Here is a 25,004-nt window from a genome sequence, read left to right as displayed (position 1 = left end):
TATGTGTTGTAGATGCCACTTTTAACCCTGTGAGCTGAGTCGACTCACAGTCTCGGGGTTCTCCCACTGTATGGGGGCCACAAGCTGCTTACAGTCAACCCCTTACCTGTGCCCAAGGAACCATGAGCCTGCTTTCCCTCCCTACGGTTCCATCTTTCCTAGAGATCTCATATGAATGAGCTTTCTCACTAAACATGTTTCTGAGATTCCTTCATGTTATAGCATGTGTCAGAATCTCATTCCTGTTTGTGGCTGAGTACCGCTGCATGTCATGGACAGACATAACTTGATCCAGGCACCATCTGGTGGGCCTTGGGCTGTTCCCACTTTGAGGATACATGAATGATGCTGCTGTGAACATGCACGCACACGCCGGAGGAGGGGCAGTTTTCATCTCTGTCAAATGTTTACCTGGGGTGGGACAGCGGGATCACATGATCACATGGAAGGTGCACATTCAACCCTTCAAGAAAGCTCCTGAACTCTTTTCCAAAGTGTCTGCATTGTTTTGTCTTCCCCCAGCAACATGTGACAGCTCTCTTTCCCCATGTTCATTCCTTTCAAGATGTGATTACTGCTGATTTTGGGAAACAACACAAGGTCAATGTTTCTGTTTGTCCTGTAATCCGAGGAAGTGCCGGAGGCCTGAGCGATGATTAACTTATGTCCAGAGTCCAGACTACAACTCAGCCTCTATCTACTCATCTTTTCTTTGAAAACATAATTGCAGTACTTCCGCAAGCAACAAGCATGCAAAGACAGCTCAAGTGGACGAGCTGGCAGAGGGGCAGGGACGGTTCAGTGTGCTGGCTCAGACCCACAGAACCAGCTGCGGTTACAAGGCCTGCTCAACCTTACAACAAGCAGACTAGACACAAATACTCGTAAAGCCAATTTGTTTTCATTATTGAAACAAAATTAAATATGATAGCAACAGAGAATTGCTTAACTTTGGTAGAAACGGATGGTGAATGTCAAGAGCAATGCAACAATCCTATGTCACCTAAGGAGGAGATACTGTTTGTAAAGGTGGGCTGGGAAGGAAGATCATAGCCAGTTGGGTGTCAAGACTCAGCCTGTGTCCACAGGGGACAGAGAAGCTCTGGGAGCTGTGACCATTCAGGTCTAAGAGTCAAAGTTCACGCCCTTGCTCAAAGCTCAGGTGAGTTATTTTTCTCTTAAGGTGCCCTCATTCCAAGGTCATTTTTCCAATCAGCTCAGCTGGGGCTTTATCACTGATCTGAGTGGATGTCTATAAGGCAGCCCTAAGTACCCCCCATATGCCCTGTGCAGCCCCCGCTGTCATGAGGAGTGTGTGCCCCCCCCACCCAGGGGTTGCCAAGTCTATAGGTGATGCCCCAGGTGCAGGCAGCAGCAGCCTGAGATGAATCTTGATTCCCGGGGAGCGATGGGGTCTGCAGATGGGCAAAGTGCCTCCCACTGTGCCTGTGTTTTAACTCAAGGAGAGGTCACCACAAAGCACTAAGTTGGGCCAGAAGCATGTGGAATGGTAAATCAACTTCGTTGTTGCACACTTAGACAAAGGGAAATTTCACTGCAAGCAGAAAAAGAGATCAACAGTTTTACCCTGTACTGTGTATTTATAAACCACCACAAATAGGAAGGATGATTCTGGGTATTCTGCACAAGGTTCCAGCTGTTTGCAAAGTGGAGGTGTCTCAGAAACAATCAGAGACTGAACTCCTCGAAGAAATGGAGGCCCCTCGGCGCAGGGGGCAGGGGGCAATGGGAAGGGTGGAAGGGAGGGTCACCATCTAGAATCTGAATCTGGCTCAGGTGGGAGCTGGTCTTGACTCACTGCCTGTGGACAAGCCACTCCACCCTTTGGGCACGATAAGGAGAAAACCAGGTAGGCCTGCAGGCTCTGAGTGGGGGGACCCCATCCTTTTCCTATAGCACTAAATGGGGAGCTACCCTTCTCCCCAGCACCCAGAGCTAGCTTGGAGGGGGTAATGTTCCACACCATGGATCCTCATTTAGTTCCCCCCAGTGCAAATCCACGCCCCATCCCCCATCTCTCTGCACAAGGAAAACTTTTCTGACAACTCCCACCTCTCCAAATACTTGGATGAAACAGACAAGCAGAACAGGTCTGAGCTCTCAAGAGAGCATGAAAGCCCTGAAGGGCATAAAAAAGCGATCTACATCACAATGGCAGTTATTCAAACGGAACTCCGCTTATTTCTAAAATGGGTAAAAAAAACCAACTCTATTCTCTTGTGTCAAAAGATCTGGCAAGCCATTCACCATTAAGAAGAGGTGCTTCCCAGTTCACTCAAGCGTCACCAAGGAAAACAGTTTTAACGGGAGGATAATTTCCAGCAGAAAGGACTCCGGAACCCACTGTCATTACCCGATCCTGCTGCGGGCGGTTAGAGGGCGCAACGGATGGGCAGATCTCTTCAAGCATGAACTTGACTTCTGCCTGAGAAGAGCGCTTAGTTCAGTGAGTGACTGACCTGGGGACAGTCCGTGACGCCCTTCCGATCTTCCTAACATGCAGCTAGGTTTTAAAAGCGGAGATTTATTTCCATGTGGGAACAGGAAACTTGCATTTGTCAAGCAAATGGCAAACTGTGTGGAGACAGATGATGTTCTATGCTACATGCACCTTGTTTTCTGAGCAAAGCAGGGATGGGCTCTGATTTAGACTTCTGTCCCAGTGTGCTGACCGGACCCTGACTGGACAGGACACAGGCCCATCAGCAGTAAGCTGTGCACCTCCCCAAATCCATCCATCCATACATTCAGAGAGGCATGTCACCTATGCCTGACATCCATCTATACATGTCAGGAATAGGAAGTGAGAGACACGTGAAGCAGGAGGGGAGTGATCTCCCATGTCAGAGCGACAGGGGAGTGGGCCCCACCAGGGCCACCAGCTGTAGGTAAGCTGGGGACGTCAGAGGGAACCTGGCCAAATAGCAGTGTTACAGAACACAGATCTGACAGAGGGTGTACCCAGAATGTAGAAAGAATTCTCCAAACTCCATAATAAGATCATAAACAAATCAATTCAACATGGACAAAAGTCTGAACAGACACTGAGTGAAGAAGGTATGTGGACAAGCACATGGCATGATGCAGGACAGATGCTGAGTTCAGACGAGTCACTACAGGCCTGACACCGCGTGTGCTGATGGGAATCTGCCCCAGGCAGGTGAGGCCACAGAGAGGGGGGGATGGCAGCAACCAGCTCACAGCAGTGACCACACAACCCGCAATCCCACTCCCTGGGGCTTAACTGAGATAGTGGACATAGTTCAAAGACTGTACGCAAGTGCTTAGTTCACCCTTTCACCTTTGAACCTTTGGTTCAAAATCACCAAAGCCTGGAAACGATCCAAACATCCTTCCCCCTCGGCCAGAGGGGCACCTATAGAATGCCCCAGATCTTTTTTTTTTAAAGTTTATTTATTTATTTATTTTTATTTACGATAGTCATACAGAGAGAGAGAGAGGAATGCCCCAGATCTTAACGAGTGGGGGTCATGCAATGATGTGCTTGTCAAACTACCTTCAAAGGGTGAGGGGTACTGTCAGAAATCATCTCTTGGGGCTGCAGTGTGGATAGGGATGGGGGACATTGCAGGACCCAAGGAGAGGCAGGTGGCAGAGCTGGGGGGTGGCAGGAGGGCCATGTGCGTGGTGAAGCTGGTGGCCGGTGGCAAGGTTCTGAGGAGGTTGCTGATGAAGTCTGATGTGTGAAATGGCGTAAAAAGAATCTGAAAGCTGAGATTTAAAATTCAGTTTAAAGAAATAATTTTAGAAGATGCCAACAATTTAACAAAATCTAGTGCTTATCCTGTTTTCTTAAAGGGAAGATTATTTATTTTAGAGAGAGAGAGTATGCACATGTGCAGGGGGAGGAGCAGAGGGAAAGGGACTAGCAGACTTCACTGAGCAGAAACCCCAATGTGGGGCTTGATTCCAAGACCAAAATCATGACCTGAGCCCAAACCAAGAGTCAGACACCCATCCGACTAGGCTGCCCAGGTGCCCCTACCCTGCTAACATGATTACAACTAATTATACATTCATTCTGCTCAGATTTAAAACAGCCTTGGAAGCAGGATCAGCCTTCACTGCCAGCCTGCCGTGCCCCTATGCCCCCCTCTATCATGTAACCTGGGAGAAGACTCAATGCCATACCAGCACCAGACAAAAATGTCCCCTCAGCATGAAGACAGCCCTGTAGGTGCAGACCACGTGACCCGTGGAGAGCTCACAGCAGAGATCAGAAGGTTGTGTCCAGGACCAGGGAGGGAGGCAACCTGGACCTCACATCTGAGGACAGCAACCGTATCCTAACCTTGGTGAGAACCCAGCCAGGACTGCCCATAAGTAAGCAGAGTGCACGGTCTGTAGCCAGGGCTGAGCAGCGAGACATCGCCTCCAGGCAGCAGACGGGCGCACAAGGAGGGGCAGGAATCCCCCTCCGAACTCTCTTCCCTCACAGGCAACAAGGGTGTGTTAGAAAATAAAATCACGGGGATCCCTGGGTGGCGCAGCAGTTTGGCGCCTGCCTTTGGCCCAGGACGCGATCCTGGAGACCCGGGATCGAATCCCACGTCGGGCTCCCGGTGCATGGAGCCTGCTTCTCCCTCTGCCTGTGTCTCTGCCTCTCTCTCTCTCTCTCTCTCTGTGACTATCAAATAAATTAAAAAAAAAATTTTTTTTTAAAAAAAGAAAAGAGAATCACAGCAATATTTATGACTAAGATGTTATACTGTCAGACTTTACTAAATCAGAAAAATCCCTACTAGCAACTCATTTTTGTACCTTTTCTAAAATACGTGTGATCTCCCCTTATGCCAACCGTGCAGTGTGGGAGGTGAAGCTGGATCAGAAGATATGCTGACCAGAAAGAATTACAGCCATTGGATTCACAAGCTTAAGAGGGAGTAAGAGCTCCTTTGGTGGCCTCAGAGTCAGCGTCACACCAAATAGAGACTCCAAGTGCTTGTGCTATCTTCACAGTCTGCGGGGTCCCGGCTGGGGTCTCACACAGCCATGGTCATTGGACAGGGTGCATCTTTATTGCTTTAGGCCCCTGCTGGCATGTATATCATCAGCATTTTGTTTTAAGAAGAGGTATGGCAAAAAAAAAAAAAAAAAGAAGAGGTATGGCAAGATAGATGACTGCAACTGGGAGACCCACAAGAAAGTGGTTTCAGAACAGAGAAAACAAAAGTGTGCAGGTCTGTGGGGCAAGGAAGAGGGGCCGGCTCCAGTGGGCTCCTCGCAAACACCACTCAGATGTGACTCAGGTGAACACTTGTAGATACCACACGCCTGCTCACGGCAAGGCAGGGAAAGACGGGAGGTGCACCTCATCCAGAATCGTGAAGGCTGCACCCTACCTGCGACCTGGATGTATGTTCTCTGTGACTGCATTTTGGACAACTCTTACAGTAGGTTTTCTTGTAAAGTGACAAAGCACCACCTGTTTCTAAAACTCCTGCCACCGCCAGTATTTCACAGTTGAGCGTGGCCCTGGGACCCCTGTGGCAGCCCACACGGTCCCTCAGAACAAAGCTGGCCCAGGGAGAGGGAGCCACAGAGGCATCCTCCTGGCCTTAAGCAACACTGGAGGCTGGGCACATGCATCCTGCCCACGGTGCCTCTCTCCACGGACAAACACCCCCTGGCGGACCTGGGGAAGGCCACACTCACCTGGTGAGGGGTGATGGGCTGGAGGGGGAGTGGCAAAGTCGAGCTTGTCTTTGAGGTCCTCCTCGTTTTCCCTCTGCCACTGCAGGCCGACCTTCTCCCAGAGGTTGGTGGCCATGAGCCTGCAGCACAACACACACATCAGGGCAGGCAGCTCCTGCAGAGGCAGGTGGGGCTGGCAGACATGGCGCCAAGTCTCTTTAAGTACTATAAACCACAGAAATCTTCCATGTGGCCCACAATCTCACAGCAAATACAACAGAGGAGACAAGGTAAGCTTCTGGGAGAGACTCTGAGGCAGAGCAACAACCACTGCTCTCAGTGACCATTTAGGAGGAGTCTCTGATGTTCCAGAAAACAAAGGAACCTGCAGTTGCAACAGCAAAGGCTTCTGAGCCTCTTAAAACAGAAGGCCCGATGGCTCCCTAGAACCATGGCCACCAGCGTCATTTCACCACTTACGCGATTTCAGGTATGTCGTCCTCAAGGCTGCTCAGCAACAGTGGGATGAGCTTGTGAAAGAAGGAATAACGGTCCCGCAGGTCCAGCAGCCAGCCCCCCACCACGCCGGTCACCGCCTGCCGCACCTATACGCAAAGGAAATAGGAAGGTAACCTCGGGGCAGCACCTGCCTCCCATGCAAACCCTGTGATGAACCTGAGCTCTGCCGTCCTGGCCAAACACCAGCCTGAGGTTCTGGAGCAGCTTTGCTGTTCATACTTGGGCGTGGAGAGAAGAGCTCAGGGCCACCTCATCTTGTTGGTGCAAGCCCGCATCTCTGGGGCCTGGCCTGACCCTCTGCCAGCTACAGTTGGACCATGGTGCTGCCCAGGGCAACGCGGTACACATGCAAAGTCTTCTGTGTGGGAGCCTCCCCAAGAAGCTGGCCGGCTGCTCTCTCACCGTGGGTGTTTATAGGCTGTTGGCAAGCCACCAGGAAACGTCAGCTTGCAGAGGCCACACCGCCAAGGCCTCCTGTCCTGGAGCTCCATCCAGGGCCTCCTGGGGAAGCTAGCATGACACGCCCAGTCCTGCTGCTGGCTGAGGTGATGTGCATGCCTTCACCTACTTTGCCCACTGCAGGGAAGAAACAAGCTTTAAAACAAATGAGATGCCCAAGGTCTAGCTCCCTGAGAGCTGAACCTGAAGCAGGAATCTAGATACCCTAAATCCTCATGGGAGGGATGTAGGATGGGGCAGAGGCCAAATAGAGATGTGGCTCAGCTGAGGCCCAACCTCCGCCTGATCCTGGGGGAGCGTGGGAAGACAATGGCACCACACCAAGTGTTGTCCCACTGCGGGCAGGGGCCTGACCACTTGCAGTGTGTGTCTGTTGTTGGCTGGGGCTGCCAATGGAAGGGGAAGCTCTTGCAGGGACTTCAAATCAAGTGTCCCCTGGGCGACATACCCATAGCAACCATGTCCCCAGCAGCTCCCAGGTCAGGGGACTGGGCACCAGCAGCATGTACAGCATGTTTAGGCAGTTGGGACTTGGGGTGGGCTGTTCAATCCTGGCTCTAGCAAGGCAGCTAGACAAGCAGAGTGCACCCAGAACCTGGCCCTGCTGACTTCTCTGAAGCTCATTCTCTCATTTTCCAGAAGGGAGAATAACAGGACATGTGCCACTTGCTTCTGGCTAGGAGGGAAAGCACCTGGCACCATGCTTGACATCCAGAAGGCACCAGGCACCTGGCTCATTCACCTGCGTGCCAGCATAAACAAAACAGTCCTGGGAGGCAAAGAAGCCTGGGAGCAGGGCCCTCAGGCTCTGTGCTACTATTGCAACTTCTTGAATTAAACTGTTTTATTTATTTGTTTGTTTGAAAATAAAAAGTTGCAATGTGAAATAAAGGGATGGTTATTATTAATGACATAAGCATGCTATTAACAACCAAAACTGTAACTAAAGATCCCAGAGTCTTTCAACAATTTGAAAACATGCATGATTAGCAGTCCAAGTACCCAGAAACAACTGGACACCCACAACAGCTCAACACTGACTCCACTACCAAGGATACACTTAGCATAGAGTGGTCTTTCCATGTTGTCCTCCTGTGTGATCCTAGAGGCCCTCAGGGGTTGCTGAGGAAGCCAGGTGCCTCAGAGCTAATGCTGCAAGAGGCGCGAGGGTCATTCTTACTGCAGAAGTACCTGCAATAGGTAGCATACTCAGAGCTCAGCCGACACCACATGCTACTGTCACTCAAGAGCCTGTTGGACAAAGGCATCCAACTGCAACCCAGCCTGGCGCCAGAATACGTGTAGAGTGAGCGGGGCCTCTGTGGGGATGGCGGGACTGGGGAGGACCAGACTCCATGGGGCCCTCCAAGAAGGTGCATCCTGGCAGCTGGGGAGACCCATGGGAACGCGTCCAGCTGTGCTCTCCCCTGACACCCTACCCACATGTTGGGACAATAGGAGGGCCCCACACCCAGGACAGTCACTCTGACGTCTCCCAAGATCCGGGCTCTTTTGCAGGTTGGAGATTTCATGCGTCTCCCCCTTGGGAGCTGGGAGAGCCAGAGTGCTGGCCTCCAAGCGGCCCCTGAGCCACACAGACAGGCCTCCCTAGCCTCAAGCTGGTGTCGCTAGAAACCTGCCTATCCCCATTATCACGAGACAAATTACCCCTTCTCTCAGCTCAGAAAAACACCACTGAGCAGAGCTGCCATGTAACAGTTTGACTAAGCAGGAAATCTGTCAATTAAAAAAAAACAAAAAGCAAAACAAGCTTTTTGGTTTACGGATCGCGGGGTATTGGGCTGGAGAATCCACATACATATAACCTGCTAGATCAGCATGCAAAACCAGAGGGAAACACATGCACCATGCATTTAAAACAGCATACAAAAACAAAAGATAATTTTCCATCCTCCTTTAACTTGGAACATCTCACCTTTGCTTTTTCAGTCAAGGATGAGTGAAATGTCCAGTTCTCATGAGGAGGCCATTTATTTATGTGCCCTGCTCTCAGCAGATGCTAATGATGCACTCATCCCCTGACCAATGCTCTCATTCCATCCACAAAGACACGAAAGCAGCTCTCTGGGCACAGCCCGTTGGAGGAAATCACCTTTCTAAAATTCAGTCCCTTGAGCTTGAGCATTTTGGACTTTAGCGTTTGGGGGCCAGGGGAGGCAGCAGGATTTTTCTGCCCAGCACCTGAGTGTAAACAATGGTCTCAAGCAAAGTTGCTCCACAGACTACCACTCTTGTCCCATGCTGACCAAAGGACTTGGATTTTAAGCACCTTACATCACTTTAAGTAAACCTCATCTTTAAAATAAAAAAAAATTTTAGTAGTATCGACACAATATTTTAATAACAAACCAAATTTTATTTCAAATATACAGTATTCAAATTCTGTTAAAGAAAAATTAGCAAAAGGGGCTTCAGCTGAATCTGTACATTTTTATTTTTCAATCTGAAAAAGATACAGTGTAATATTTACTACAGCCACTGTATTTTTTTTTACTCTTACTTCAGTCTGATATCAGGGGGCAGAAGATGGGAAGAAGGAGAGAGGAAGGGGAGGTCACAACAAGCAAAGCTCACCCAGCACCTCCCTTCCCCTGTGCTCACATATATTATGCTTTTACTGACGTGGTAGAAATTTCATACCTGCTCTAACAAAAACAGTCATAGAGTGTATCCCTTCTGATAGAGCCACAGGCTTCCATGTTTATGATGTTCTGACTAGACCCAAGAATTCTGATACCTGGGCAGCCCAGGTGGCTCAGCGGTTTAGCACCGCCTTCAGCCCACGTCATGATCCTGGAGACCCAGGATCGAATCCCTGCATGTAGCTGCTTCTCCCTCTGCCTGTGTCTCTGCCTCTCTCTCTCTGTCCCTCATAAATAAATAAAATATTAAAAAAAAAAAAAAAAGGATTCTGATACCTGTTTAAGTTCACTCAGGCAGGACTCCACCCTCAGGGTCTGTACTTTATAGCATCCAATCCCACAGACTCTAAAGTCAGAACTGATGGGGGAACAGTCTCCTCTCCTCATGCACCCCTTTATCCCCATACTCATCATTTCTCAGCACAAATGAAGTCCTTACAGCTCATTAGACTGAGTCCCCTGCAAGGACTGGGGCAGGACCTGCTCATTTTTATGCATCACTAGGATGCTGGCAGAGGCAAGGTGTTCAGAAATGCCTAAGGTCTGACCTGGATGCCTGCTGGACCACAAGCAGTGGGGCAGGTGGGGCCAGCCAACCTCCTGTTTGCTGAGCCTGGCTTTACCAGGCAGGCTCCCACACAGACACCCGTACAGGCCACACATCCCAGGAGCTTTAACAACAGGGTCAGAGTGTTTTAAGCAAACTACAAAGAGCACACACAATTCTAGTTTCCATTTTTTTTTTTTTTTTTTTTTATAGATCAGAGAGAGAGGCAGAGACATAGGCAGAGAGAGAAGCAGGCTCCATGCAGGGAGCCCAATGTGGGACTCTATTCTGGGACTCCAGGATTATGCCCTGGGCCGAAGGCAGGCCCTCAACCGCTGAGCCACCCAGGTGTCCCCATAATTCTAGCTTCTAATGGAAACATTATCATCTGCAATAATGCAGAGAGGTTCCCAAAGGTTAAGGGTGACCCTGGGGCAACTGAGGGCTGCAATAGACATATGACTATGGGTAATAGTACTCTTCCACTTGGATGCTGCACACAAAAGGATGAGGTAGCCTTTCTGGGCCTGGGGGAAGCTCCCTTAGCCCTGCCACACTGGGAGACCCCCCGCCCCCGCCACACACACACCTTTTCCATGTGCTCAGACATGTCCTGGAGGCCCGAAGTGGCAAAGCTCCAGAAGGAGAACTGCAGAAGCTACCTGGCACATGCTCTGAGCCCCCTGTGTCCCTAGGTGAGCTCTGTGTCTCTCTGTGCCCTGCTTCCCCATCTGTGGGATAAGGGCATCACAGTCTCCTCTGCATGGATGACACAGACAAAATGGGTCAATTCAGGCCAAGCACTTAGAATAAGTTACTTCCTTCCAGGTGTCCACCTTAGCATGCAGTTCAGTGACCTAGAATAGGTCAGGCTGGCTGGCAGGGCAGCGGTTGCTGGATGTTTTCAACAAGTTACAAAGCAGTGATGACCTCACCTTCTGCACAGAGCATGTCCACAGTACCAAATGGCCCATCACCTGAAGTCCCAGCAAACATCCACAGAGCCCAGGACCATGAGGGCCTGAGAGCTGATGCAGACATAGGAAGGACAGCACAGGACTTCCCTACCTGTTCATTGGAAGGAACTTTGTGATCACCCCTCAGACATGACCCCGTGTCAGTGTGAAAGATGTGGGCAGCTGCTGTGCTGGATTTGAAATCCCACATCAACCTTCCCTGGAAATCATAACAGAGCAAACCAAATACCCCCAGGAAGAAATGGAAACAAAAATAGTTTTAACAACGGAGTAAACTTGTTTTGGAATATTAAGTAATAAATAGTTGCAGCCCCGAGTTTTGGGAAAGTCAATGACCAAAGAAACATAATGTCATCCTTGGTGGCACCAGAGACCACAATTAGCTAAGAATTTCCTCCCTCTTCTGGGGAAATGCACACTCTTACCACCTGGAGTCAGGGCACCCAACACCCATATTTTAAGCTCAAAAAACATAAAAGCTTTTCCATAGTTAAGTTATATAGAGAGAGCTATTTACAGGGAGCTATCAATACACAGTTAAACTCTTTACAGGGACCTGTCAATACACAGTTATACTCTTTACAGGGACCTGTCCATACAGTTATACTCTTTAAGGAGCATTCATACAGTTACACTCTTTACAGGGACCTATTAATAGAGAGTTACACTCTATACAGGAACCTGTCGATACACAACGATACTCTTTACAGGGACGTATTCATACAGTTATACTCTTTACAGGAACCTGTCCATACTGTTATACTCTTTACAGGGACCTGTCCATATATAGTTAGATTCTTTACAGGGACCTATTGATGCACAGTTATACTCTTTACAAGGACCTGTCAAGACAGTTACACTCTTTACAGGGACCTGTTGATACAGTTATACTCTTTACAGGGAGCCATTGATATACAGATAGACTCTTTTTTGGGGTGTGTTGATACATATTATACTCTTTACAGAGACCTGTCGATACACAGTTATACTCTTTACAGGGAACTTGTCCATATACAGTTATATTCTTTACAAGGGCGTGTTGATACACAGTTAATATTCTTTACAGGGGCCTATGGATAGACTTACACTTTTTAAGGGACCTATAGATACAACTGTACTATTTATAGGGAGCCATCAGTCTTTAAAGGGACCTATGGACACAGTTACACTATTTGAAAGCTATAACACAACTATGCTATTTACAGGTAGCTCCTAATTGATACACAGTAATACTGTTTAAAGATAGCTGTTATTACACAGTTAACAGTATTTTGAGGAAAACCATTTCACATGTGACACAAGGAAACCACTGTCTTTGCTGTTCTTGCTTCACCTGAAGCAAGCTGATAAACTGTCTCAGGCAGGGAAGTTTCACTGGACTCCGTTCTGGCCCTCACTTCCTGTAGCCAGGTCTCTAGAGAGTGCTGACCCATCATCTTGTCTCCTCCTCCCTTGGCAGAGCTCATTTCTACTCTGGTTCTCCCACTTCCCAAGCTGCTATGTGCTGATCCCACCCAGCTTCAGGAGGGGCCAGTGTACACTCAGCTGGTCCTGAGACTGAACACACAGACTGGTTCTTGGGTGGAGGAAGGTCCCTTTGTCTCTGCCTGCATCCTCATTATAACTCACAGAGATACCTGAGGACAAAACGCTGGTAGCCAAGTGGACATCCTGGGTAGGCAGTGTGCCACGCCTGGACCCTGGTGTAAGACATCACAAACATGCAGCCGAGTGGGGGCTTCTGCCCTGGGCCCTAAAGCCTTGAGAGGTACTCTCATCCCGCGGAGAGGCATGCCCACCCAGTCCTCTCCCTCTCACCCCTCTGCCTTCTCAGGACTCCCACAGCAAGTGATAAGAAGCTTGAAACCTTCTATGTCATTGGAACAGGCATCTCAACCCTTCCAGTCTATATGTCCACACACACCCACAAGCAAAACTGCATCAGGAGTCCCATAAGGTGAATGTTATAGCATGTAAAGTAGACAATTTGTCAATAAGCACCTGAAAATATACTCAATGCTACTAATCATTAGGGAAACAGAAGTCAAAACCACAATGAGACACCACCTCACACCCATTAGGACAGCTATAAATAAACAAAAACCAGAATATAAGTGTTGGGAGGACATAGAGGAATTGAAACCCTTATGCATTGTTGCTGGGATTTAAGATGGTATAGACATTATACGGAATGGTTTGGTGGCTCTTCAATAAGCTTACAGCAGAGCTGCCACAGGCCCAGTAATTCTAGTCCTTGGTCTAAACCCATGCTGAAAAGAGGTGAAGCTGGACTCAAACAGATGTGCAGCTTAAGTAGCACTATTCACAACAGCCAAGAGGTGGAAACAACCCAGGTGACCATTGATGGATGACTGGACACACAAAATATGGCCCATCCATGTGACAGATGCTACTCCACTTTAAAAGGATGGAACACGGACACATGCCCCAGCATGGATGAGCCTCCAACACATCACACTTAGAGAAAGAGGTCAGTCATAAAGATCACCTACTGATTCTGCTTATATAAAGTATCCTGAGTAGACAAAGTCATACAGACAGAAAGAGCTTATCAGAGGGGGTGGGAGCAGGGAGGAATGGGGAGTCACTGCTCAATTCTGCTTGGGACAGTAGAAAAGGTTTGGTTGGTGGCAATGGCTGCACTATGTGGTCAGTGTACTTAATGCAACTGAACTCTATCTCAAAAATGGTTGAAATAGCAAACTTTATGTTATATATATTTTACTATTTTAAAAATAATATATCAAAAACACTCAACACTTAAATGAGTGGATTACATAGTATGTAAGTTGTGGTTCAATAAAGCTGTTTAAAAAATAAAACAAGGGGCACCTGGGTAACTCAGTCCATTGAGCGTCTTTACTATCAGTTTCAGCTCAGGTCATGATCATGAGCCCAGTGCTGGGCTCTGTGCTCAGCACAATCTGCTTGAGAGTCTCTCTCTCTCTTTCTCTCTCTCTCTCTCTGCCCCTCCTACTCTCTCTGTCTAAAATAAATAAATAAATCTTTAAAAGAAATAAAAAAAAAAAAAAAGAAACTTGAAAGAATATTCAAGTGTACCTGTGGTTGGGAGGCTGGGCAATGCCACAGAACAGTCTCTGGTGTCAGTAGACCTGGACCCAGAGGCTAGCTCCAACTGGGTGACCTTGAGCATGTAATATAATCTCCAAACTGGAGGAGACGTAAGAGCAGCTAATGTGAAGGATTAAATGACATGGCATGTGGACAAGAGCACGGCCTGGCACACAAGTGCTTGATGCATGTAGCTAATGCTAATCAGGACAGTTGAGGCCATGCTACCACACCACCAGTTTTTCAATCACTGGCCACCTTGGGCCACCTGGCCATAAGGCAAGGATACTTTCTAGTCACTCTGGAGGACTTGCACCAGCTACCACTAATTCGCCCACACCATATGACCAGAAGCATATGCTCCCTCTTCACTTGTGTCCTCCCTCTGGCAGGGGCTCCTATGTCCACTGTGGCCTTCACCCTGCTCCCTACTGTTGGCAGAGTTTGTAAAGTTCTAAAAGCAAACTGTGACCTCAGAACCATGACACAGCCTCTAAGCTGACTTCTGCCAACACAAAGGCCAGTACTCTGATCTCTGCTTGTCTGTCTCTCTGTGGGTCCCAAGGCCCAACAGAGGGATCAGCCTGACATACCAACTCAGATCCACCCTTCTCCTCCCAGGCTTGGCATGCCAACTGCTCTGGCTCATCAGGTAACTCTGCCTTGACGGACTGGCATATGAAAGACACCTCTGGAACTGTGGAGCATACATGGTTAGGCTGTTTTCCAAAGAGAAAATGGTCCTCTTCCATGTTCCTCACAAGGAAGAATAACAAATGCACCAAAACAATTAAACTCTTCCCTACTTCCCAGAGACATGAACTAAGGACACATTGTCACTGAAAATGTTAAGAGACGTTTGGTATAACAAGGTAACAGTTTTTAAAAAGACAAAGGAGTTACAAATAGCATGATTTGGTGAAGAGGAGGGATCACCCAGGGGAGAAACTCCTGTTACCTGGGGGACGTCGTCAAAGAGCCTCTGAGCAAAGTGAGGAAGCACATCGTCTACTGACTTGCCGTTGCCGAACTGGATCACAGTACCCGTGGCCTCAATGACAGCCACCCGCACCTTCCAGTGCTGGTGTGAGATGCTCTGCATCAGGGGACTGATCAAGGACTCTGACTGCATGTGGAAGTGGTCTGTGAGAAGAGGAGGACACCAGTTACCAGGGCTGCTCCCCATCGGCCTTGGCCCCGCCCAGCTCCACAGGCTCCCTGGAGGACAGGCCAGCTGTGCCTTGGAACTTCCTGTCCCTACCCAGGTCCCTGCTGCAGGTGTGGCCTTGGGCTCAAGCCTGCCAAGCAAAGCTTTGTACCCCTAGCACTGGGAGAGGTACAGGACAGCCATGTGACCCAAACAGCACCAAAGGGAAAAGGCAGGGGGCCTGACTCCATCTTAGCAGGAGGCAGGAGCTGTGAGGAACAGTATGAAGCTGATGACAGCGGCACTGGGTGCCTGAAGGGGACGCTGACCAAAGCAGAGGAATCCAGCCTGGAGGATACCATGCGAGTCCCCACATGGGGTGTGCCTGAAGTCAGACACCCAGCACTACTGTAAAGAGCAGTGCTTTGGGCTAAGCCACTCCATTTCCTGTTTGTAAGATCTTCACAGAAGTCCGATCGAGAACGTCTCTGATAGTTCTGTAATGAAGATCTAACCTCACTTCTGCTGCTGCTTGAGACCCATCCATAAGACGGCTATTTCAGAGATACTTTGGTTGACCTCTAACCCTTAAGTCCTCAGATTGAGGCAGGACATTAATTTATACTGCCCAGTGTGATGGGGATCCAGGAGAGGCCCCTTACCAGGAGTAGGCAGAGGAGGGAGATAGTTTTGGGAAGGGAAATGCTTGAAGCAGAGGGAAGAGTCCTTCACTTAACAATCAGTGGGCACCTGGGAGGCGCCTTGCTACGTGCGAGGCACTAGGCCACCCTTCCTGAACTTACAATCTAGTGAGGGAACATGCAAAGCCTGGAAGGCATGAGGAGCAGTCAATCTGGCTGATGCACAGAGCAGGGAGTTAGGTGGTTGGGGGTCAATGAGCAATGAGTTAAAAGCTTGTAATTCCCAATGTCTGTCTCCAGCCCAAGCCTCACTCTTAGTTCTTCTAGAATTCTGCAGTATTTGAACCCAAACTTACGACTCAGAATGGAAATCTTGACAATCCATAATGGGAAGGGCTAAAAGGGAGCCCCATTCTTCCTTTGTCTCCTGTTCACCCAAACCTCCTTCTCCCTCATCCCTCACCCAATTCAACTGGAAACCCTGCCAGCTCCTTATTTAACATCAACCCACTTTTCTCTGTCTCTATTAGCAGACTGCTCACCCACAACTCAAGCCCAAGCTAACCATCATCTAAATATGGATTAACTATGACTCCAACTAACCTCATTTCTTTTTTGCCATCTTGGTAATCGATTCTCCATGAGCACCAGAGTGATCTTTTAAAAATCAGAATCTAGGCCTCTCTTGCCCCTTCTCCACACCCTCCACTGCCTGCCTCTAATAATTTCAAACCCCCAGTAGCTCCCCCGGCCTGCCCTCCTTCCCTCCAGCCACCCTGATCTCTTTTTGCTCCTCTGACCTGCCAAGCTTACTGCTCAAACCTGGTTTCCTTCTGACCTTCATCTTAACGTCTGTCCTACAGCAAGCCTTCCCAACAAGACAAGGCGTCGGGATGTACCATGCACACCCCAGCCCGAGGAAGCACGGAGATATACGTGGGGCAAGATCCTGCAGAAAGGGGCTACTGAGAAAAAAAGGACTGTCCTCATCACATTATAGTTGTTTAAATACTGGAGAATGGATGAAAGGAACACAAGAGAGAAGCGGCCTCTCTCTACCTAGAACAACGGTCCATCCCAAAAGGGAAGACAAGTAGCCTCGTTAGAAAAAGGGGGAGAGGGGGGCAGCCCGGGCGGCTCAGCGGTTTAGCGCCGCCTTCGGCCCGGGGCGTGATCCTGGGGACCCGGGAACCAGTCCCACGTCGGGCTCCCGGCATGGAGCCTGCTTCTCCCTCTGCCTGTGTCTCTGCCTCTCTCTCTCTCTTTCTCCTCTGTGTCTCTCGTGAATAAATAAATAAATTTATTTATTTATTCACGAAAGACCCAGGCAGAGGGAGAAGCAGGCTCCATGCCGGGAGCCCGATGCGGGACTCGATCCCGGGACTCCAGGATCACGCCCCGGGCCGAAGGCGGCGCTAAACCGCTGAGCCACCCAGGGATTCCCGAATAAATAAACAAAATCTTAACAAGATAAAAAGGGGGAGAATTCAAAGACCGCAGCAGTGCTTCTCAGTGTGCTGGCGACCGCATCCCGGGTCCTCCTAGCTATTTCAGCGGAGGTTTCTACGAATCTGCATTCTGAGAACCACCTGATGGAGGAGAGCAGCAGCTGCGTGGGGCGGGGGTCCAGGAGCCGCCCACGGCCCGCGGCCGCCGCCTCCCCTCCCCCCACCCCCCGGGACGAGGCCGGCACCTGGCGTGGCGCGCGCCAGGCCCGCGGCGCACTCGCAGCTCTCGCGGCGAACGGCGGCGAAAGGGTCGAGCAGCGTGCAGCGCAGCACGCGCACCGCGTCGTCCAGGTGGGGCGCCAGCCCCGCGCCGCCCAGGCGCACCGCCAGGCCGAGCAGCTGCACGAGCGCCAGGCGCAGCTCCTCGCAGGCCTCGGGCGGCCGGCCGCGCGCGAGCTCGGGCCCGGCCAGGCGCGCGGCGAGCGCGGGCAGCAGGCGCGGCAGGGCGTCGCCGGGCCGCGCGGCGCGCCGCAGGCCTTGACTCAGCAGGTGCGCGGCGAGCGCGCGGCAGCCTTCGGCCGGGTCGGCCAGGCAGCGCAGCAGGCGCGGCAGCAGCAGGCGCGCCCACGGGCCCTGGAAGGCGGCGGCCGCGGCGGCGGGGTTGGCGGCGGACTCCTCGGGCCACGCTGCCTCCAGCGCGCGCTGTAGCGCCTCGAGCGCGCGCCGCCGGCCCAGTTTGCTGTCGGCCTCCAGCCCCGGCAGCAGGCGGCTCAGGGCGCGGCTTAGCTCCGCCGCCTCGGCCGTCTCGGCCCGGCCCGGGGACGCCGCGGACTCCGCCGCTACGAGGGCCGCCATCTTCCGCGCGTTGCCCGTCGCCAGGGGAGACCGGCGCTTTCACGGCGGCCTCGGCGCGGATTACGGCTCCTCTTCCGGTTGGCGCGGAACACAACTTTATTGGCAGCTTGGGGCGCGGACAGACACGTCCGGGGCGGGCTGCGGGCGGGGACCCGGGACCTACCCACGCGGTTCCCGCCTGCGTGGGGCTCAGGCCCGCGACGGGACGCACAGGCGTAAAGTGCATGGTCCTGAGGGAGTGAAGGGCGGAGGAACGTGGCGTGGACACTTAAGGCTTGCCTGTCAAGTGCCAGCACAGGTAGTGATGGTTGAGTCCGCACAAGCGTTGGGGGGGGGGGGGGGGAGGCACGTCAGGGACAAAGGCACTGGGGTAGGGTGATGGGTTGAAGTGCCCCGCACAGTTCGTATATTGGAGGAATCCCAATCTCCAGGGCCTCAGAACGCTACTGTACTTAGAGGTGGGGGCCCTTGCAAAGTAGGTCGTCGGGGGGCCCTAGTGCACCGTGACTGTGCCCTACTAGAAGGCGGCGGCTTTGGAGGTGGCTGCAGGGGTTGCAGCGGGGACGCCCTGTCAACGTGGGCGGTAGTCAGCACCCCGTGTGCCCCGGGAGCGCCCTGATGCTGTGCCAGGAGGTGGAGAGAAGCTCTCGTGGTGGGAGCCCAAGGACCTCACAGGCCGCCAGGGCCTTTATCCTGATCCTGACGGGTCCTGGAGGAAGCCTTCTGAGCTGGGATGGTGGCCCCATCAGGCTTGCATCTTTACCAGGCTACCTTGGCTGGTGTGGCTGATATGGAAGGAAGCCCTTGAGGCTGTTTGAAGGCCGAGGCTCTGCCTGAAGTGGGGAAAATATTCAGCAAGGGAGGCTTCTTGCTCCAGGGAAAGGGGGGTGCAGACTCAGTTCCTCCTCCTCCCTCCAGGTACCACTGAGTACCTGCCAGTAATTCAGCCAACACTGCAGAAGGGGCTGTGCAGAAGGGAGACAGGCTGGCTGGGGTCCTCAGGAGTGGTGGTGGTGGGGGGGTGGCAGCACAGTGGGTTCTCTGAGTTTGAAGCTGTTCTCTCTTACACGTTCCCAGAACTGGTGCCAGAGAGATCTGCAGCCCATCCCGGAACTGCCTGCAGCCCGTTGGGAGTTTTATGAAACTAGTCCGTAATATTGCTGCCTCCATGTCCGTGGAGCATAGCCAGGCAGCCTGCAAGGGCTTTGGACCAGCACCAGCCCCTGCCATGAGCACATGCCCTAGATAAAGCCTGCAGAGTCACAGCAAGTGAAGTTCCTGACATGACTGCCCTGCAGCCCTGGTGGTAAGCAAGTCCCCCAGCTATCCAGGGCCCAACCTTTGTGCACCTCTTAGATAAAGCCACCACAAAGCTTACCAAAACCCCATTCTTTTTGGTTTGAATAGAAACCGCAAAGCAGGGCAGCCCTGGTGGCGCAGTGGTTTAGTACCGCCTGCAGCCTGGGGTGTGATCCTGGAGACCCAGGATCCAGTCCCACGTCAGGCTCCCTGCATGGAGCCTGCTTCTCCCTCTGCCTGTGTCTCTGCCTCTCTCTCTCAAATAAATAAATAAAATATTAAAAAAAAAAAAAACGCAAAGTACTCCATCCACAGACCCTATCTTTGCCTGCACTCTGCCTCGACTTCCTCATGTACTGTGCCATGTGCCTTCAGGACCTGTGAGTCATAAGCTTCTCTATTCCACTTTCCTGCACAGTCTTTGTCCACACCCAGACTCTATCTAACAGATGTTAATTTTAAAAAGTCACAGGGACACACCTGGATAGCTCAGCAGTTGAGCATCTGCCTTCAGCTCAGGGTGTGATCCTCAGACTGGAGATCAAGTTCCGTATCAGGCTTCCTGTGGGGAGGGAGCCTGCTTCTCCTTCTGCCTGTCTCTGCCTCTCTGTGTCTCTCATGAATAAATAAATAAAATTAGAAAAAAACAAAACAAAGTTACAGTACAGGCAAGAAAACTATAAGAAAAACCACCTCTTTCTGGCCATAAGACTGGGAAATGGGAGACCCAGCAGAGACCTAGTGGGGAGCCACACCCCCACCCCACAGTATGCTGTGGCACCAGCATCAAAGCCTCTGCAGGCCCACTGCCTCTTGCAGTGCTGACAGGCAGTCTCCTATGCAGGGGCAGAGTCAGTGCAGCTCAGCATCTTCTAGCTTTCCACCTGGCAACACAAGGAGACACAGGACCAGCAGGGGTTGCCCCGCCCCCTCCAATAGCCATAGCAGTGCCAGAAGAAGAAAACAGACTAAGAGGGCCTTGCCAGGGCTCTCATTGCTGTGGTGCCATGAAACTCATTGGCACCATGGGCTACAGTAGTAGGCCAGAATCTACATTTTAATCTAAATAGGGCAACTTCCTGCTAAAATAGATTTCAGCAGTGTCAGATGTCTTCTAACACAATACACAAAGTGTTCAAGATACGCTCAAAAATCACTTGTCCTATCAGGAACCAGGAGAACCACTATTTGGATGAAAAGACAAGTGATGTAAATGCCAAGATAGATCAGGTATTAGAATTACCTGACAAGGATTTTAAAACAGTCATAAAAATGCTTTTAATAAACATTTATGAAATCTTGGGGCACCTGGTTGGCTCAGTTGAGCATCGACTCTTGGTTTTGGCTCAAGTCATGAACTCAGGGTGGTGAGGCTCCCTGCTCAGCATAGAGTCTGCTTGAGGATTCTCTCCCTCTGCCCCTCCCCTCCTCTCTCTCGTGCATGTGTGTTCTTTCTCACTTCCTCTAAAATAAGTAAATATGTTTTAAAGATATATGAAGTCTTTTGAAACAAATGGAAAAAGAGAAGAGAAAATCTCAACAAAGAAGTAAAAATTATTAAACAAGCCGGATGGAAATCATAGAACTTTAAATTACAACAGCCAAACTAGCACTGTGTCCATCAGTGGACAAAGTGATCACTGTGCTGTTGGGTGGGCACAATGGCAGAGGGGAGACCAGTGGATGGAAGAGGGAACTTGAAGGTGGAACAAGAGTGTTTACTCAATCTAAACGACAGATCAAGTGGACCAGACGGAAAAAATAGAGCTGAGAGGACAGTGATTTGTGTCACCAGGGTTCAAGAACAAGAGGAAGAAGATGTGGGCTGAAGAGATATTTAAAGAAGTAATAGCTAAAAATTCCCCAGATTTGGCAAGAGACATAAACCCACAGTTTAAAGTAGCCAAGCCAGCCCTAAATGAGACCACTCTCACCCAGACACATCATAGTTTAAACTTCTGAAAACCAAAGACAGAAAAAGAAAAAAAAAAAAACTGCTAAACATAGCTAGAGAGAAACAATGCCTTGCCTGTAGAGGGACAGCAATGTGAATGACTGCAGGTATCTCATCCTAACGCAGAGGCCGAAAGGAAGTGGCATGTTCAAATGTCAAAAGAGAAGTAAATCCCACCAGCAGAAGCATCCTCAAGAATGAGCATGGAATCAACATATTTTCAGACAGAGGCAGACGAACAGAATTTGTTGCTAGCAGACTTGCCCTTGGCTAAAGGAAGCTCTCCGAAAGGGAAGAAAATTGTAACAAGAAGGCAAGGAACTTAGAATATTAAGAACAATAGAATGGGTAAACAGAAGAAAGCATGATTGACCATCTCTCACTTCATATGTGTCCTTAATCATAGCTGATGGTTGAAGCAAAAATAATACTGGTGTGGTGCGCAACGTGTGTGGAGGAAATATTTCTGATAATTCTATTTGAATAATGGGAAGGACAAAGGGATGTAAGTTGACAGTAAGGTTTGTACACTGCACTTGATGTAGCACAACATCTATACCAGGGACTCCTCTAAGTGCCATATGGGCATAGTGATGTCTACAGCAGCCACTAAGAAAACTAAACATACCAATACAAGCACAAACATCAAGTGGAATTCTGAAAACTAAGGATCTCACAAGACGCGGCAGAGGGAACAAACAAATAATGCAGATGGAAGCCCTGATGAGGTCATTAATTACCTTAAATGTAAATGGCATAAACACACCAGTTAGAACTGAGATTGGCAGACGGAATAAACACTATGACCCAACTCTCCATTGTCTACTATATGCTGAAACTCGTCAGCCACAATGACATGGGTAGGTTGAATGTAAAAGGTTGGGAAAGGATATATCATGTAAACATTAATACTTAAAAAGCAGACTATATTAACATCAGCCAAAGTAGACTTAAGAGCAAAGAAAAATTATTGACAAAAAGAGGGACATCACCTAATGATAAAGTGATCAACCAGGAAGATCTAGCAATCCTAAGTATGTATGCACCAAATGACAGACCTTCAAAATATACAGGAGACTTCCTTACCCCTTCTCAGCAATTGCCAGAATTACTAGACAGACACTCAGCAGGGATATAGAAGAACCCCACCATCAACTGACAAGATTAATGGACATTTGTGGAACACTCCACCCAACAGTAGCAGAATACACATTCTTTCCTACTGCCCACAGAACATATTCCAGGATAGACCATATCCTGGGCCATAAAACAAACTCAATGTAAAGGATTGAAATCATACAGAGTATGTTCTCTGACAAAAATGGAATCAAACTGAAAATCAGAAAACAAGAAAAGCTTCAAATGTAGAAATTCAACATGGGTCTACCCAGAAATACAAAGGAATGAACTGTTGATACAATGACTTGGTGACTCTAGGGAATTAGGCTAAGTCAAACAGACAATCATTGAAGGGTGACTAGCATGACTCCATTTACATGGCATTCATGAGAGACAGTTTTGTGGTCTCAAGTTAGGAGTGGTGCTGGGTATTGCCATAAAGGTGCCTATGGGGCAGCGGTGTATGGTGACAGTACTTAAGCATATTGGTGATGGTTACACGGATGTTTAGGTGTTTTTAAAAAAGATTTATTTATTAGCATGAGCAGAGGGAGAGAGAATCCTCAAGCAGATTCTGCACTGAGTGTGGAGCCCAACGTGGGGCTTGGTCTCATGACCCTGAGATCATGATCTTAGCCAAAAGAGAGACTCAGATGCTTAACCGACTGAGCCACCCAGGTGCCCCCTAAGTGTTGATTTTTAAAATCCAACAGCCAAATACACAGACAAATCTGAGCCCAGCAAGAGAAAGAATAATGAAGGTTAGGGTAGAAACTAGTGAAATGGAAAAAAAAAAACATACAATAGAGAATATAAATAAAATTGAGAGTTTGCTCTTTTAAAAGGCTAATAAAATTGATAAATCTCTGTCAAGAGTAGCACGGGAAGAAAATGAGAAAGCTCAAAATAACATATGGAGTGTAAAGGGATTATCGCTACAGGTTCTAAGCAATCAAAAGACACCAAAAGGATAATATAAACCACTTTATCCCTCCCAAAGTAAATGAAATGGAGAGTTTCTAGGAAAATGTGATTTAATAAAACTTACCCAAGAAGAAATAGGAAAGTCTTGGACCTAGTAAAATAACTGACTTTGGGGCAGCCCAGGTGGCTCAGCACTTTAGCACCGCCTTCATCCTGGAGACCTGGGATCGAATCCCACGTCGGGCTCCCTGCATGGAGCCTGCTTCTCCCTCTGCCTGTGTCTCTGCCTCTCTCTCTGTGTCTCTCATGAATAAATAAATAAATAAATAAATAAAATCCTTTTAAAAAGTTAACTTAATCTGGAAACAAGAAATTTAAAAAGATAATACATTGTGACTGGATTGAGTTTATGCCTATAATACAAATTAATTGAACATAAGAAATTAATGTGATTTACTGCGTTAAAAAACTGATGGAGAAAAATCACAAGATCATCTCACTAGGTGCAGAAAAAGCATTTGGTATAACGTGATACCTATTCATGATAACTTCTCAAGTGAGGAATAAAAGGCACATTCACAAATAGCCCATAGCAAATGTCATATTAGATGCAGTGGATGGGTTCCAAAGACAGCCGTGGACATCTCTCCCGTAGATGCACATGGACCCAGCCCCGTGCTGATCTGAGCTGGCCTGCAAACTCACCTTAGCCACTGGGACGTGGCAGGAAGGGTGCTGAGCCGTGTCTATGCCCAGCATTGAGGAAAGCTGGCAGCGCCTCACACCCACCGGGAGGGCTAGCGAAACAACACAGCACAACCGAAAAACAACCAGAAAGTAACAAGTATTGGCAAGGACAGGAGAAATTGGAAACTCATTTGCTGTGGGTAGGAAAGTAAAAGGTGCAGCTGCTGTGGAAAACAGTCTGGCAGCTCCTCAAAAAATGAGACCTAGGATTCCCGTGTGACCAGCAATCCCACGTCCTGTTACGTTGCCTGAGGGAGTGAAAGCAGGGATCAAGCAGTAATCATGCTTGATCATGCACACCCGAGCTCACAGCCGCCGAGAGCTGGAAGCAGCCCAAGCATCCATCATGGGTGATCCATGTGGCTGGCCACACGATGGGCTTTCATTTAGCCTTAGGAAGGAATGAAGTGCTGACTTGGGCTACCATGTGGATGGACCTTGTAAACACGATGCTCAGTCAGAGGAACCAGACACAGAAGACCTGTATTGTGGATCCATTCTATGAGGTCTCTGATGGTGACACGGGGACTGGTGACACAGCCATGACTCTTCTGGGAATTCTAGATGCCAGATGCTGTCTGATGTGTGTGTGTGGGGGGGCAGACCCCCACCAGAGAGTTTGGGGAGGGTGGTGGGAGAGCCAGAGAAGAGCTAGCAGACCTGTCTCCCAGCAGAGGCGCTTCACTGGAGGCAGGCATGTTCCAACTCTCTAAATCGAGTTTGGAGTTTGCATTATTTCTAGTCCTGGATGCTTGTAATGACTTGAATTGATGGGTTTATATCTTAACCCTAGAACTTTGAAATTCTGTTTGAGCCAAAAACGTGATGCAGCTGTCCAAATGTGTATCTAGGGGCAGAGACAGAACTCCTCCACTGAATAAATATTAAGAGTCTTGCTTGTTCAGTGTCCTGGTGATATATATTTTAAAGCGTGTC

General features: G+C 49.4%; 2 protein-coding genes across 3 annotated transcripts in view; one reads left to right on the top strand and one right to left on the bottom strand.

Moving 5' to 3' along the window:
• Window positions 1–18,039, bottom strand: part of DNAAF5 (dynein axonemal assembly factor 5) — a 47,155-nt gene extending 29,116 nt beyond the window's left edge. The window contains exons 1-4 of the mRNA XM_055340248.1: window positions 17,416–18,039; window positions 14,893–15,077; window positions 6,157–6,281; window positions 5,698–5,816 (exon numbers count right to left, since the gene is read on the bottom strand). Of these exons, the coding sequence (XP_055196223.1) occupies window positions 5,698–5,816; window positions 6,157–6,281; window positions 14,893–15,077; window positions 17,416–18,025 (1,039 nt within the window). The 5' untranslated portion in view covers window positions 18,026–18,039. The remainder of the gene's footprint in view (window positions 1–5,697; window positions 5,817–6,156; window positions 6,282–14,892; window positions 15,078–17,415) is intronic.
• Window positions 18,040–18,150: 111 nt separating this feature from the next.
• The window catches only part of PRKAR1B (protein kinase cAMP-dependent type I regulatory subunit beta), a 126,105-nt gene continuing 119,251 nt past the window's right edge, over window positions 18,151–25,004 (top strand). For both annotated transcript variants that reach the window (XM_055339282.1, XM_055339281.1), the window contains exons 1-2: window positions 18,151–18,323; window positions 19,103–19,331. The gene's annotated coding sequence lies outside the window, so the exon portion shown is untranslated. The remainder of the gene's footprint in view (window positions 18,324–19,102; window positions 19,332–25,004) is intronic.

This window comes from Nyctereutes procyonoides, unplaced genomic scaffold (genome assembly GCF_905146905.1).
Source record: "Nyctereutes procyonoides isolate TBG_1078 unplaced genomic scaffold, NYPRO_anot_genome, whole genome shotgun sequence".
Lineage (NCBI taxonomy): Eukaryota > Metazoa > Chordata > Mammalia > Carnivora > Canidae > Nyctereutes > Nyctereutes procyonoides.
This window is presented reverse-complemented; position numbering and strand designations above follow the sequence as displayed.